The 15118-nt window shown below is 31.7% G+C and overlaps 2 protein-coding genes across 2 annotated transcripts; one reads left to right on the top strand and one right to left on the bottom strand.

Moving 5' to 3' along the window:
* Positions 1 to 220: 220 nt before the first annotated feature.
* LOC105801109 (uncharacterized) lies at positions 221 to 1663 on the bottom strand. Its single transcript, XM_012632438.1, has 5 exons — positions 1464 to 1663; positions 1173 to 1362; positions 890 to 1060; positions 585 to 848; positions 221 to 484 (listed from the first exon to the last, which is right to left on the bottom strand). The coding sequence occupies exons 1-5, from the start codon at positions 1661 to 1663 to the stop codon at positions 221 to 223; spliced, it is 1089 nt and encodes a 362-aa protein (XP_012487892.1).
* A 630-nt stretch (positions 1664 to 2293) lies between these two features.
* LOC105801108 (ABC transporter G family member 1) lies at positions 2294 to 3337 on the top strand. The gene is made up of 3 exons (XM_012632437.1): positions 2294 to 2404; positions 2488 to 2574; positions 2663 to 3337. The coding sequence occupies exons 1-3, from the start codon at positions 2294 to 2296 to the stop codon at positions 3335 to 3337; spliced, it is 873 nt and encodes a 290-aa protein (XP_012487891.1).
* The last annotated feature ends 11781 nt before the right edge of the window (positions 3338 to 15118 follow it).

The following is a 15118-nucleotide window of genomic DNA, read 5'->3' as shown; positions in this document are numbered from 1 at the left end:
GAGGCCACTTTTGATTTATGCTTCAAAAAATAAATCCAACAAAACCTTGAGTAATCATCAATAAACAGAATGAAGTACCTACTTCCATTTAGAGACTCAGTATTCATGGGGCCATACACATCTGTGTGTACGAGCTGTAACCTTTTTGAGGCTCTCCAGGCCTGACTTGAGGGAAATGGGAGCCTGGCTGCTTTCCTAACTGGCATTCTTCACAAACTTCTTACTTTTCAACTGAACCAATGAAATTTTCAGCCAAATTTTCTCTGGTTAGCTGGTCCATCGATTTGTAGTTAACAAGATCAAGCCTTTGGTGCCAAAGCATGGATTCATCTGATGTGGGTGTATAGGCAGTGTCTGAGCCATTTGTCCAGTCAACAACAAAGCTTTTATGAGCCATGGTGACTGACATGAGCTTGGATCCTTTTAGTTCATCAATTTGGCATTCCTTGCCTTTGAACACAACAGAATAGCCTTTCTCCAATAGCTAACAACACATTTGAAATAAGTTTGTTGCCTGTAGGAGTGCTTATCAGCACATCCCCTCTGCCTTCTGCTTTAATGAAATGACCATTACCTATTTTTACCTTAGTGTTGAAGCTTCTATCAATTGTTTTGAAGATGGTAGCATCAGGTGACATATGGTTGATGCAGCCACTATCTATGAGCCAACCTTTTGCTGCTTTTTCTTTACTGGATGTGTATGAAACAGTAAAAACTTGTTCTTCTTGATCACTGCCCTCTTCTGCTACTCGAGCTTCAGCCTTTGGCTGTTGTGGTTGGTACTGCCTTGGTTTGCTTTTACTTCTACAAACTTTTTCAACATGGCCCATTTTTTTGCAGTGTTTGCACTACACATTTGTTTTAAACCAGTAGTTGGCTTCAGGATGACCAGGTCTTTTGCAATGTCTGCAGGGTTGATCCCTTCTTCTTGGAGTATCTGACTTAGACTTGGCTCTCCAAGTCTTTTTGCCTTTATAGGCAGAAGTGCTCGAGGTAGGTTTAGTTTTTGCTCGAAAGGCACCTTCTTAGTGCTCCTCCAGTCTGCTAGCTCTTCTTTACTCTTGTGCATAAAGAGCATTGATCAGCTCTGTCAATGTGATGCTGTTCAAGTCCCTTGAGTCTTTGAGGGATGAAATTTTTTCCTCATACCTCTCAAGCAAGGTTGAGATCACCTTCTCCACTATCCTTGCTTCACTAAACTGCTCACCAAGGAGCCTTATGCTATTTACCACAACCATAATTATGTCTGAGTACTGATTGACAGTTTCTTCTTCCTTCATTTTCAAATTCTCGAAATCCCTTCTCAAGTTTAACAACTGTTGTTGCCTTGTCTTCTCTTTTAATTTGTCCCTTGAAACTCCCCTTTTAATTTATCCCAAGCCTGTTTTGGTGTCTCTCAGGCCATGATTCTTGTAAAGATCACATCTGACACTGAGTTTTGGATGCAAGACATGGCCTTGTACCTCTTGGTCCTTTCATCAGCATGCTGCCTAATCTGAGCCACTGTTGGATTGGCTTTAAGTGGCTCTAGCTCGACATCTGAGTTGACCACCTCCCATAGATCAAATGCCTGCAGGTAGGTCTTCATTTTGACCACCCATATGTGAAAGCCCTCTCCATTGAAGACTGATGGTGCAACTAGTGAGAAGCTTGATAAAGCCATCAACTTGAAGTTAAAGTATGACAGGTCCACTAAGACAATAGTTCTGATACCAATTGTTGGAACTAGGAACATGTGCAAGTAAATTCAGCTTATGGCTTGATAAACAAGGCTCGATGCTTGTTGAAGAAACAACCGAATTTGAGACAAAAGAAAGAAGAAAACAAAGGAAAAATGGAGAGTATATGGAAGAAAACAAATTGAATTCATTCAAAAATGAACAATGACATAATACCAATACATAAACCAAGTACAAAGCTTGTCAATATGAGTATGTGGTCACCTAATCAATACCTACTACCACTAATACATTAAAACTTGGAAAACCAAGCTTGTACACACAAACAAAGCTAAGTTAATAGCTCATTCACTATCAAGTTGCATCATTCATCAACCTAACATAGTTCAAAATGAACTAAAATACATTACATCAACCTAAGCTTACAAAATAAACAAAAAATCAATAGCTGCACTTGTTTCAGCAGCTCTTGTATGGCTCGATGTTCATGGCCTGCTTCTTGACTGCTCATGTTGTTACATGCTGACCAAACTTCAACACCTCTAGAGAAGAAGGGAAGCCTAGCAAGCTTCATTACCCAAAGCATAGTTCTTACTAAGAGATCTTTTGTTAATATGTATCGTGATTTAGGCTACTACTGGCTTCACCTTGCAATCTACATTACATTATGTTTATGTGTTGGGACTATTTTCCATGATATTGGCTTCACCTTTGGCTCAATTCAGGTAACTTGATGTCATGCTATAAACTATTCCATGCTTTAGTAAAGATAATATAAGCCAATTCTAAAAAAAATTGGGATTTTCAGGCTAGAGGATCCAGGCTCATGTTTGTTGCAGCATTCTTGACATTCATGGCAATAGGAGTATTCCCTTCTTTTGTTGAAGACATGAAGGTACTATTATTTTTTTCAATGTCTTCACCATTTGGACATTATAAGTACATAAAATTCATTAGTTTTTGCTCCTTATTATCAAAACCAGGTATTTGGCTGGGAAAGATTAAATGGACATTATGGGGTCAGAGCATTTGTCGTTGGAAACACCATTTCATCCATCCCCTACTTGTTTATGATCTCTTTAATCCCAAGAGCAATAGCTTATTACCTTGTTGGACTTCAAAAGAGTCTTGGTCACTTCGCCTACTTTGTCATATTGCTCTTCACCACCATGATACTGGTTGAGAGCTTGATGATGACCGTTGCAAGCATTGTGCCCGATTTTCTCATGGGAATCATTACGGGAGCTGATATTCAAGGGGTGATAATGTTAAACGGTGGCTTCTTCCGGTTGCCAAATGATCTTCCTAAACCTTTCTGGAGGTATGTCATGTACTACATTGTATTTCACAAGTATGCAAATCAAGGATTCTACAAGAATGAATTTGAAGGATTAAGTTTCCCCAACAATCAAGCTGGGGTATCTCCCACCAGTACTGGTGATGAAGTTTTGAGAAGCTTTTGGCATGTTGAAATGGGATACTCTAGATGGGTTGGTGTTGGAATCTTGTTTGGCATGGTGGATATATGCCGTCTTTTGTTTTGGGGAATTATTAATACCATTGATAAGGTTAAACCTCTTATCAAATCTTATATGGCGGTCCCTCCTAAGTATTCAAGTCAGATATTAGAAAATCCATCTGCTATTTCTTCATCATAAGAAATTATTTAAATTGTCATGTATTTTGTATTTATATAGTTAAGGCTTTGTCTAGGTTTGCTAGTGAAATTTAGGGCTAAATTATGCGTGTGAAATAACGATGAATAAAAGCCTATACATTTCTGTTTACGTTGTTCATTTGTTTCGACTAATTTTATATATCACTTGAACTTCTAGCTTGCAAGTCACGGAAGCCATGTATGAGACTACAATTTCAATTTTTAGTGGGAGGAATTTGGTTTACAATAGTAATAAAAATGATACATGAGATCACAATACTCAATTGTTCATCCAACAATTTTTTCTATGGGAAAAGCAAAAGTCTATATACATACATATCTTATCATATATCACATATTTATTATATATATAATTAACTGACAAGGGTTCATTTATTTTTTCTATTTAATTTCTAAACCTTTTAATACTTTTTTATTTTATTAAATTTATATCAGTGAAAGTGGATATAGATATTTAATTATATTGTAATAATATTTATTCTTATTATTAACTCTCTTCCACATGTTGCTTCTCACATAGCTTTTTAATAATAATAAAATTTACCGCTACTATATTCCATTTAATAATTTGAAAAAATAACTAAAATTGTATTAAAATAAGTTTTGTTTACAAAATTATTGTAATTTTTATATGATTTCACTTAATTTATTGTTTTTAGCAGTTAAAACAAAATATTTAAATAATTTTAATTTAATTTTGTCTTAAAAATTATTTTAAATTTAAATTGAGTAGCAAATTTTAAAAAAATTCAAATTTTTGGTACCAAAATTCAATCAAATAAAAGAAAAATGTAAAATTTAATATAGAGTCAAAGTGGAACGGTAAATTTACCTTTAGTTCAAAGATCCAGAAATATGATTTATTGGTAGAGGCAAAGTCAGAAATTTTTAAGGTGAAATTAAATTATATATTTTTATAATAGTAAAATGTAACATCAACAATTTAATGGTCTACATCTTTATAATTTTTAGAGTATTAAATCAATTTTTATTATTTTAGGGGGCCAAAATGAAATTTTACCTTTTGTAAATTAAAATTTTATAAATTATAAAGGGCCTAAATAGAAGATTTTCCATTTTAGGAGGGGCCGGGGCCTGCCAAGTCCCCTAAATCCGCCCCAGCTCAAAAGTATAATGAGAAATATTGATTAATGTAAAATATACTAAACAGATTCAATTTTCAACTTCAGTAGCAAATTGCAGGTTAACCTATTCTTATGATTTTGTTACTAAATGAATTTGATTCCTTTAGAATATATTGTTGACAAAAATAAACAGAAATATTTAGCTATATTTTGGAAACATATTTGGTTAATAAATTATATTTATGTTGTTTTTCATTATAATTATCTAGAATAATAGTTAACAAATTTGACAAATAATTCCAAGATGTAATTTCTAATATACATTTGAATTATTCCTATTCAATTCTTTATTTGATTATTATTTTATTAATATATATATTTGATAATATTGTTACTAATCATCTAAATTTAGATTATAATTATTTTATATACACTAAATATAGCTTTAAAGGATGTTAAAAATATCTAAATTTTAAAACAAAACATTTTTAACTGAAACTTGATATATTTTTAATTTTTTATGTATTTCAAATATTATTTTATCAATAATTGTAAATAATATATTATTATTTACATAATAACAAATTTTAAAACACATCAAAACTCATAAATTTTAAAAGAAGTATATATATATGAGAGATAATAATGTTTGTGTTCATATGTGATGAAAATGATAAGTTAGTTATAACGCCCAAAATATAGAGGTTAGAAGAATTGGATTATTAAATCGTGGGGTTGAAATGTATATCGAAATTAAGGTAAAAAATTTAATTAAAGTATTAAAATAATATAATAATGTATTATTATATTAATTAATTTAAAACAAAACTTGACTATGAGGTTTAATTTAAAAATAGTGTGTTTTAATTAAATTAGGACCGAAATTGAAAAAGAGGTAAAATAAATTTAAAAATATTAATAATGAGAAACGACTATGAGTATTAATTATTGTATATAAACTGAAACAGGAATGTGTAAAAACGCTGTAAAGTTAAATAAGTTGATAAAAAATTTAAGTAAATGTATAAGCTAATAAAAAATAAGTAAGTTGAGCTGAAATAGATCAACAAGAAATGAGTCTTGGTATTGGTGGTTACTGGCTTAGTAAAACCTCTAGAGAATTAAGCCCTATACGGATCCCATTATTTTACCACAGTATTTTTTTAACAAGAATTTGGGTCACACAACTCCAACAAAATATTATGCAAATAACTTTTAATTTAATTTTAAAATTTAAACATATTTTAAAAATATTATATATTATATCATTATATGTACATAATTTGTAATATTGGTTAAAAATAACGTATATTTTTAAAAATAATGATAAAATAATTTATGAATTAATGATATTAATTTAGCGTAAAAGTTTAAAGCTACAATTTTCTTCTCAAAATGGTATGTTTTACTTAAATGTTTGTTAATTTTTTGTCAACTCGGTATGAAATTATTTAGCAAAATAGTAGCAACATAAATTACATTATTGATTTCAAATAAATAAATTATAATTAAATGTTATCGATGTATTTAATATTACAATAAAAATGAAATTTATATAATGTTAAATGAAATTAAAAGATAAACAAATTAGAGTATATTAACGTGTAATAGTTTTTGTCAAAAAGAAGGTGATATATATATGTATGTACTGTGTTCTTTTATTAAAAAATTATTCATTATTTGGAAAACTAAGTTATAATTATTCTTGTATGTAAGATATAAACATTGTGCATATGTATTAAATAGAAAAGGAATTAACCAAAATTGAAATTTTCAAGGTATTTTTAATAAAAATAATTTATCTTTAGAACTAAGTTTAATGTTAATTATAAAAGAATCGTTAATATTAAGTTTATTACTTGAATTGCTATGATAATATACAAATTAAACATACAAAACATATTGGAGGACTTATTATATATAATCGAGTTATTATATACACAAAACAAATTACGCGAAAAAAATTAGTTTTAAAAGTTATATCTCATATGAATATCTTATTAAGTGGATATCCATTAATATCAATATAAGTTTTGATGTACTTTAAATTTTATAGTCATTAGAAGTAGATCTCTACTTCGTTTATACTTCTTATGCCTATAAATAGAAACTTTGAAGAAGCTTTGCAAATATTCGATTGATTAATAAAACTACTCTTTCTTTTGCTCTCCCATTGTCTTTATTCTTTACTCTCTATCTATTTATTTTATAACACATTATTAGCACGATTCTCTTTTATTTTATAATACGGTCACTCCAAATTTGCTACTCAAGTTGTTGTTGATTGCCTTCTAGAGCTATTGCAACTTCAGTCTTCAATTGAGGCCTAAGCACTATGGGTAATCATTAGAGCCTTTAACCGCTCAAATCTTCAAGTATATTTTACTATGATTTATTTATTAATCATGTTTATTATAATTGGGGATTAATCATGACAACATGAATAGATAGATTTTAATTTGAAATCCACGCACGTTTTGTGATGGTGATTATGAAATAAAAAATCAATAGAGGTGTTTAAAAGTCTGTCCTACCAGATTTGTTGCATTCCCTGAAGTGAATGCAAACATAAAGAAAATAAAAGATAAAATTATGGACCACTAAAAGTGGGAACATAGTAATAAATGAGAGAACAATAATAGTTCTCAAGATAACTCTTCAAAGGGTAAAGATAACCTATGCTATCAATGTAATATGAAAGATTATTGGCACTTATGTGGCGTATGTCCAAATATTTTGTTTTTGTTAATATTCTTTGAGGAAGGATATGAGAATGTAGTAATAAATTCTATCATTACGATAGAAAATATTTATCTTATTTGGTACTAAAACAAACAAATATTATTTTAATATTTGATAGTATAAGATTAGGTGAAAGCTCCGGAAGAGCTAAGATATCGAGATATAAAAAGCAAAAAATTGTGATGGTTAAAGCATTAGTTCTAAAAAATATTCATTATAATGGAGATCATATTGGGATTGTGAATGGAGAAAAAATTATATTTCATATGAAACAAAAGAGGATTGGGTTATTGATTTATATTTATTACCCTTGTTATAAATTGAATTGATCGTGACTATCTTTGTGATCTTCTTTTGTCAGCATCCCCGTTAAGGGGTTGAAAGAGAAATATTTGATTGTGGAAGATCTACCTATGAGTAATAGAATATGGTAAATCTATCTAAAGCTCGTTATGGTTGGATGCACTTGAAGTTGCAAGTTTTTTAAAACTGTAAGTATAACTCTACAATATTTAGAATAAGTTCTTAATTAGAATTATGTTGAAAAATATTACCGATGAGAACCTTACAAGAGAAAACTTATTCAACTTTTCATGATTCAAAAGTGCTCCTATGGTAGCAATCATGAAAAAAAATTTACTTATGATTGAACAAAAGTTTTTATCCACAAAACCTAACCATTCCCTGAAGAGAATGTAACAATATGTAATAAATTTAAAAAACTTAATCTTTAACGTGGGCGTAGTAAATTGGACTATAATAATAGTCATAGAGGATGGTCGTAATAAATTTTCTCACCACCGGAAGTGGAAAATGAAGAGAGTAAGAAAACAACAAGAATTTCCATTAACTTTTTAACAAGAGAGACAATTTATTTATGAACAGTCATAGGTTATGTACCTATTGTACATTTATAAAATAAAATTCACTTTTAAAGTTTGCTATTAATAGATTTTTATTGGATTCAAAGTCTACCATTGAATTTTAATTTGCTTACTTTTTATCGTCAAGACTCAATGTAGAAAAAAATTTATGTCTTTAAATATTAAATCAACTTGATATATGATTTATATATGTTGAGATGGTCTTCCTTTTAAGTTTTGATTACATGTGTTACATATTGTTTTAAGCATCTCATTTGTTCATGAAAATGAATATTAACTGATTTCTTTATATCACTATAGCGTGTTTTATAATTAAATAATATATTTGATCGTAACATATCTAGTATGTAAATTTATGTTAACAAACAAATGAATTTTGTGGTTATTCGATTTGATTTAGTTCAAAGAATTGTTAAAGGAAGTAGTTCATACGTTTTATATTATTCCATTTGTTAATTATTTAGAGAAATAACATGAGCAATTAAATGAAAAGTTCTATGAGCTTGAATGGTTGGATTTTGAATTAAATTTCATGCATGTTTATGATGACGGTTATGAAAAAAAAAATGCTAGTTTTCATTATGTCATATTTTTATGTTTGAGATGTGATGTTTATTGATATATTTAGTATAGACTTGTTTCTATACATGACCTAGACAGTTATTCTTGGTAGTTAATTGATTATGCAAAACTCTTGTTAAAAGGGTTTTAAAAGTATTTTAAATCGAACTCGAGACTTCTCGCATCCGAAGAGAGAATCATACCATTAGACTACATGCCCTGCAGTTGAAGATTTTAGCATATTCCCTAAAGCGAATATTGCATATAATTATTTGAAAAATTATATTTATTGACTTAGGGACATTATAGACTTTACATTGATTTAGACATTTCTAGTAGTAAATGTCACAATAGTACTTATATGTGGATACAAAGTAAAAGGAATGATAGTAATATTATAAATTTGTTACAATTTAGTACAATTGAAATGCATGTTAAAGTAAACCGAAGTTTACTTGATACAAACGCATTTACTACTTGGCGTAACTAGTTAGACAATCATGAATCATAAATGATGCAAAAATTAATTTAGAATTCATATGGACATTCAATAAAGAACCAGAAGATTCTTTAATTTAAAAAATTCTCATTTGTTACTTGTTTTCAAAGAAAATTGATTGTTAGAAACTCACTAGCTAAAGTTAAGATTTAATGTCTTACATTTTTAAAATTAATATGGGCACATTCATCTCCCATGTGGATGGTTTTGATATTATATGGTTTTGGTGAATGCATCTACAAAATAAATCACGTTTGTGTTATCAACTTGCAACCTGTCGTTTGTAAGATTGTCTGTTTAAATAATTAATTTTAGATCATGCAATTAAGAAAATTCATATTGCTAATACTGATGAGTTTATCTGTAACAACCCGATAGTCAGGGGTGTCAAAAAATGTATTCCTAAGACTCCGTACCCGTAAACCGGACCCGTAAATATTTTTATTAAATACTTACGAGGCTAGCTTAGTAGCTAATTAATTTTTGGATTAGTAAATTTTGTGAAATTGGGAGTTATTAAGGTACAAGGACTAATTCACATAAGAGTTAAAAGTTGAATTATAAATTGAAATAAATTAAAGGGACTAAAGAAAAAATTATGCCATTGTTTCATTGAAGTGGATGGCATTAATGATAATTATACATATAAATTTATATATCTTAACTTATTTTATATATGTTATGATATTTAATAATAATTATAATAAAATCAAAAGAAAAGAAAAAAATGTTTCATTCTCGATTACATGCAAACAAAAAGAAAAAGAAAAAAAAAGAAAGAAATAGCAAGGAGACACACAGGCTAGGAAATTTTGGGGTTCAAGCTCAAATTGGTTAGTGCAATTTAGTCCTTTACTTGTATTTTTTACATTTTTGGAATCCCGGTACCTAGGGATACCCGACCCATGTTGTAAGTTTTAATATTGTTCAAGATTTTAGATGTTGACATTGTTGAATAGTTTAAATATTAGGGATTAATTAGATAGATTTTTAAGTTATAAATGGAAAATGACTAAATTGTGGAATAAATTGTTGATTTTGAGCAATATGGACTAAATTGTAAAAAATTTAAAATTTAAGGGTGTTACATTTAGTGGTATAAGAGCTATAGGTTTAGCCAATTCTCGAACTAAATCGAGCTTAGAATTGAGTCTAGTGGTACATGCCATAGTTGAGTCAAATTGAGTTGAAATTTGGATACTGATTATAATTATTTTTGTTTTATAGTTAAAAGATGGCAAGTGAATCTAATAATAAAGTGGAACAAGACTTCTACTTTAGTGATAAGCATAGTGATGATTGTAAGGAAACGGAGTCGGAATGTTAGCCCAACCAGTGCTCAATTACTTAATGTTGAATGAGATGATAATAATGGAGCAGGTGATTCACATTTACTTAGAGCTATCGCTGATGCACTTCAGCGTGTTGTAGGAACTACATCTGCTATAGTGCTTGCACCTATCGTTCAACAAGCTCCTATAAAATAACTACGGATATATGGTGCGACTGAGTTTTTGGGGTTGAAAAGGGTCGATCCCTCAACAGTAGAAGTTTGGATTGAATCCACTAAATTCATTTTACAGCAACTTGAATGCAACTCGTTCGAAAGCGTGATTTGTGATGTTTCTCTACTACAAGGAGAAGCGTAAACCTGGTGGCAGTCAGTGACACACCACGTACCTATTGAACAGGCCAATTGGGAATTCTTCCAAAAGGAGTTCCAAAAGAAATACGTCGGAGAATTGTATATAGAAAATAGAAGGCAAGAGTTTTTGTTGCTAAATCAGAGTGGGATGTCAGTGGTTGATTATGAACAGGAGTTCGTACGACTTAGTAAGTACGCTACTGAATTTGTGCCATCTGAAATCAAAAGTTGTAAGCGATTTCTATATGGGTTACGTGATGAACTGCGAGTACCGCTGGTATCACGTCAGATTACAGAATTTACTGATCTAGTTGAACGAGCAAAGATGGTAGAACAAGCCTTGGGACTTGATAATACGGTCGAGGTTACTCGCACTTTCGAGAAACGATTTGGAGCTACTAGCTTGCATCCACAACCAAAACGAACCAAATAAATTTACGGTGGTTGGAAATTAACTTTTAAGTCTGATAGATCTGATAGAAATCGTGATCGACAACTGACTGTGTCCATGGGTAGTGTGCAAGGTCCGTCCAGGGATACCGATATTCTGAATTATGAACGTTGTGGGAAAAAGCACCGTGGTGAATGTTGGAAGCTAACTCGAGCTTGTTTTCGCTATGGATATATGAGGCATTTTGCTCGAGAGTGTCTAAAGAATGAGAATGCTACTCCTATTTCTTCTCAGAGGTCTGTGCCTGCATTTAGAGGCCGCGGAACAAGTCACAGTGGTTCTTTTGCTAGAGGTGGTGTTAGGAAGGGAAATGATACTGTTACTCACCAAGTAGAGGCTAGAGCGCCAGCATGAGCTTATGTTATATGGACACGTAAGGACGGTGATGCTACCGACATTGTGGCAGTTATTTTTTATTACATTTAGAACCTGTTTATGCTTTGATAGATCCGGGATCTTCACACTCATATGTTAATGCTGTGTTAGTTAAATCAAGAGGTTTAAAAGCTGAGACGTCTAGAGTATCGATTGTTGTGTCAACTCCTTTGGGACAATCTGTGATAGTGGATCAGGGGTGTAGGCGATGTCCGTTAGAGATACAGAATATAACCTTCCCTATTGATTTGTTGATAATGCCATTCGGCAACTTTGATTTGATATTGGGAATGGATTGGCTTACTAGACATATAGTAATTTTGGATTGTCGTCAAAAGAAGTTCATGGTTCAGAGTATGGATAGTAGCATGATTGAGATGAATGGTGTTCAAACGAGTGGGTCAACTCGTATCATTTCAACAATTCGAGCTAATAAACTTCTCAATCAAGGCTGTGAAGCTTTTCTAGCCTACGTTATCAACTCGAATTCTGGTGATAGTCAGAGCAGTAAGATCTGTATCGTTTGTTAATTCTCTGATGTGTTTCCCAAGGAATTACCGGGACTACCACCAGATCGAGAGGTTAAATTTGCAATTGAAGTGTTTCTTGGTACGACTCCGGTGTCAATGTCCCCTTATCATATGACACCTAAAAAGTTGAAAGAATTGAAGGTGCAATTGCAAGATTTACTAGATCGCAGCTTTGTACGCCCTAGTATATCGCCTTGGGGAGCTCTAGTGTTATTTGTTAAAAAGAAGATGGCTCGATGGGACTTTGTATAAACTATGGATAGTTAAATAAGTTGACGATTAAGAATCGATACCCCCTACCTCATATCGATGACTTGTTTTATCAACTAAAAGGAGCTTTTTTCTTCTCTAAGATCGATTTGAGATTGGGCTAATATAAGCTAAAAGTGAAGGATAGTGACGTACCTAAGGCGGCGTTTCATACGCGTTATGGCCACTATAAATATTTGGTAATGCCTTTTGGGCTGATTAATGCTCTGAAAGCATTCATGGATCTCATGAATCATATTTTCGAACCGTACTTGGATCAATTTGTGGTAGTTTTCATTGACGACATCTTGATCTATTCAAAATCTGAATCTGAGCATGAGCAACACCTCAAAATTATTTTACAAGTGCTACAAGAGAAAATGTTATATGGAAAGCTTAGAAAATATGAATTTTGGTTATAAAATGTTGTCTTTTTAGGACATCTTATCTTGACAGATGGAGTTAGAGTTGATTCGAAAAATATCGAGGCCATTGTTTAGCGGAAAGCACTGAGGAATGTGTCAGAGATTCGTAGTTTTCTTGGTTTAGCTAGTTACTACAAAAGATTCATAAATGAATTTTTGAAAATAGCTTTACCGATGACAAAGTTGTTGCATAAAAATGTTCAGTTCGTTTGGAGCAATGAATACCAAGAGAGTTTTGAAAAATTGAAACATATGTTGATTGAAGCGTCGATTTTAACTTTACCTGAATCAGGAAAATATTTTGTGGTCTACAGTGATGCCTCATTGAGTAGTCTTGGTTGTGTCTTGATGCAAGACAGAAAAGTGATCATGTATGTGTCTCATCAATTAAAAATGCATGAATGTAACTATCCAACGCATGACTTAGAGTTAGCTAATGTGGTCTTTGCTCTAAAGATTTGGATACACTATCTTTATGGTGAAAAGTGTCACATTTATACGGATCACAAGAGTCTTAAATACCTCCTAACAAAAAGGAGTAGAATTTGAGACAAGTACATTGGGTCGAGCTTCTAAAAGATTACGACTGTGTTATTGATTATCATCTTGGTAAAGCTAACGTCGTAGCTGACGCGTTGAGTAAGAAGACAACCATTGAGTTGCGAACGATGTTTGCTCTACTTAGTATCAATGATGATGGAAGCTTGTTGGTTGAGTCGAAGGTCAAGTCAGTGTTGTTTGATCAGATTAAAGTAGCACGGTTATATGATGTCAAGTTAGCGAAGAAAAGAGAAATGGTTCAAAATGGTGCAATAGAAAGTTTCAGTATTGATGATTATGATTGTTTGAGATTTCAAAATAGAATTTGTGTTCCAAATGTTGCAGAATTAAAAGATTTGATACTTCGCGAAGCTCATGATAGTCTTTTTTCTTTGCATCTTAGAGGAACAAAAATGTATCGCGACCTGCGAGAAGTGTACTGGTGGCTGAAAATGAAAAGAGATGTAGTTGAGTTCGTAACTAAATGCTTAACTTGTCAACGAGTTAAAGCAGAAGATTATGTTCCCACAAGATTACTTCAGCCCATTTCTACTCCTGAGTGGAAATAGGAACACATCATGATGAATTTTGTAACGAGATTACCATTATCTTTAAGCAAGAAGAATGTTGTATAAGTGATTGTTAATCGACTTATGAAATCGGCTCATTTTATTGCAGTCAGGACTGATTGGTCAATTCAAAAATTTGTTGAAGTTTACATTTAGGAAATTGTGAAATTGCACGGTGTTCCAATGTCGATTATCTCTGATCGAGATACATGTTTCACTTCGAGAATTTGGAAACAGTTGCATGAATCTCTTGGTACGAGACTCAATTTCAGCACAAGCTTTCACCCGCAGAAAGACGGACAATTTGAACGTGTTATTCAGGTTTTGGAAGATATGTTTCGCACTTGTGTAATAGATTTTAAATCAAGTATGTAATGTTATTTACCTTTAGCCGAAGTCATATACAATTATATTTTCCAATTGAGTATTCAAATGGCCCCGTGCGAAGCATTATATGGTCTTAGGTGTCGAACACCTGTTTATTGGATAGAATTGTGAGAAAGAAAAGTTGTTGGGCCGAAATTTATTCAAGAAACGAAATATATTGTTAAGATGATCCGAGATAGATTGAAAAAAAAATTGATAGATAAAAATCATACGCAGACTTGAAATGTAGAGATATTGAGTTTTCAATTGGAGATAAAGTATTTCGAAAGGTTTCACCATGGAAAAAGTCCTACGATTTAGCCGAAAAGGGAAGGTGATTCATTGTTTTATTGGACGGTATGAGATTATTAAAAGAGTAGGACTAGTTGCGTATCGGTTAGCTTTGCCTGTGAAATTACAAAAAATGCACGACCTTTTCCATGTGTCAATGCTTAGAAGGTATTGATTGGATCTGTCTAACGTTATTTTAACGGAAGAAATTGAAATTCAACCTGACTTGTCTTATGAAGAACTGATTGAAATTTTAGCTCGCAAGATGAAAGAATTGTGTAATAAATGTGTTTCGTTAGTAAAATTTCTATGGCGTAGCCATAGTGTTGAGTAAGCAACTTGGGAACCCGAAGAGAGGACGAGATCTGAATATCCCCAACTTTTTTCAAGTACATTTCGGGGACAAAATTTATTTAGTGGGGGAGAATTGTAAGGACCCGGTAGTCTGGGGTGTCAGAAAATGTATTCCCCAAACTCCATACCTGTAAATATTTTTATTAAATACTTACGAGACTAGCTTAGTAGCTAATTAATTTTTTGAATAGTGAA

The sequence above is a fragment of the Gossypium raimondii genome, chromosome 11, assembly GCF_025698545.1.
Source record: "Gossypium raimondii isolate GPD5lz chromosome 11, ASM2569854v1, whole genome shotgun sequence".
In the NCBI taxonomy this organism is placed as follows: Eukaryota; Viridiplantae; Streptophyta; class Magnoliopsida; order Malvales; family Malvaceae; genus Gossypium; species Gossypium raimondii.
The sequence above is the reverse complement of the archived record's forward strand: the minus strand, read 5'-3'. Positions and strand labels throughout refer to the sequence as shown.

What these genes read in the sequence shown, in the direction of transcription:
- LOC105801108 (XM_012632437.1), top strand. Translation starts at nt 2,294, where the DNA reads ATGTATCGTGATTTAGGCTACTACTGGCTTCACCTTGCAATCTACATT. An exon ending in TCACCTTTGGCTCAATTCAG is followed by an intron (nt 2,405 to 2,487) that starts GTAACTTGATGT and finishes TGGGATTTTCAG; the next exon opens with GCTAGAGGATCCAGGCTCAT. An exon ending in CTTTTGTTGAAGACATGAAG is followed by an intron (nt 2,575 to 2,662) that starts GTACTATTATTT and finishes TATCAAAACCAG; the next exon opens with GTATTTGGCTGGGAAAGATT.
- LOC105801109 (XM_012632438.1), bottom strand. Translation starts at nt 1,663, where the DNA reads ATGGCTTTATCAAGCTTCTCACTAGTTGCACCATCAGTCTTCAATGGA. An exon ending in GCTGATGAAAGGACCAAGAG is followed by an intron (nt 1,363 to 1,463) that starts GTACAAGGCCAT and finishes ATAAATTAAAAG; the next exon opens with GGGAGTTTCAAGGGACAAAT. An exon ending in AAGCAAGGATAGTGGAGAAG is followed by an intron (nt 1,061 to 1,172) that starts GTGATCTCAACC and finishes TTTATGCACAAG; the next exon opens with AGTAAAGAAGAGCTAGCAGA.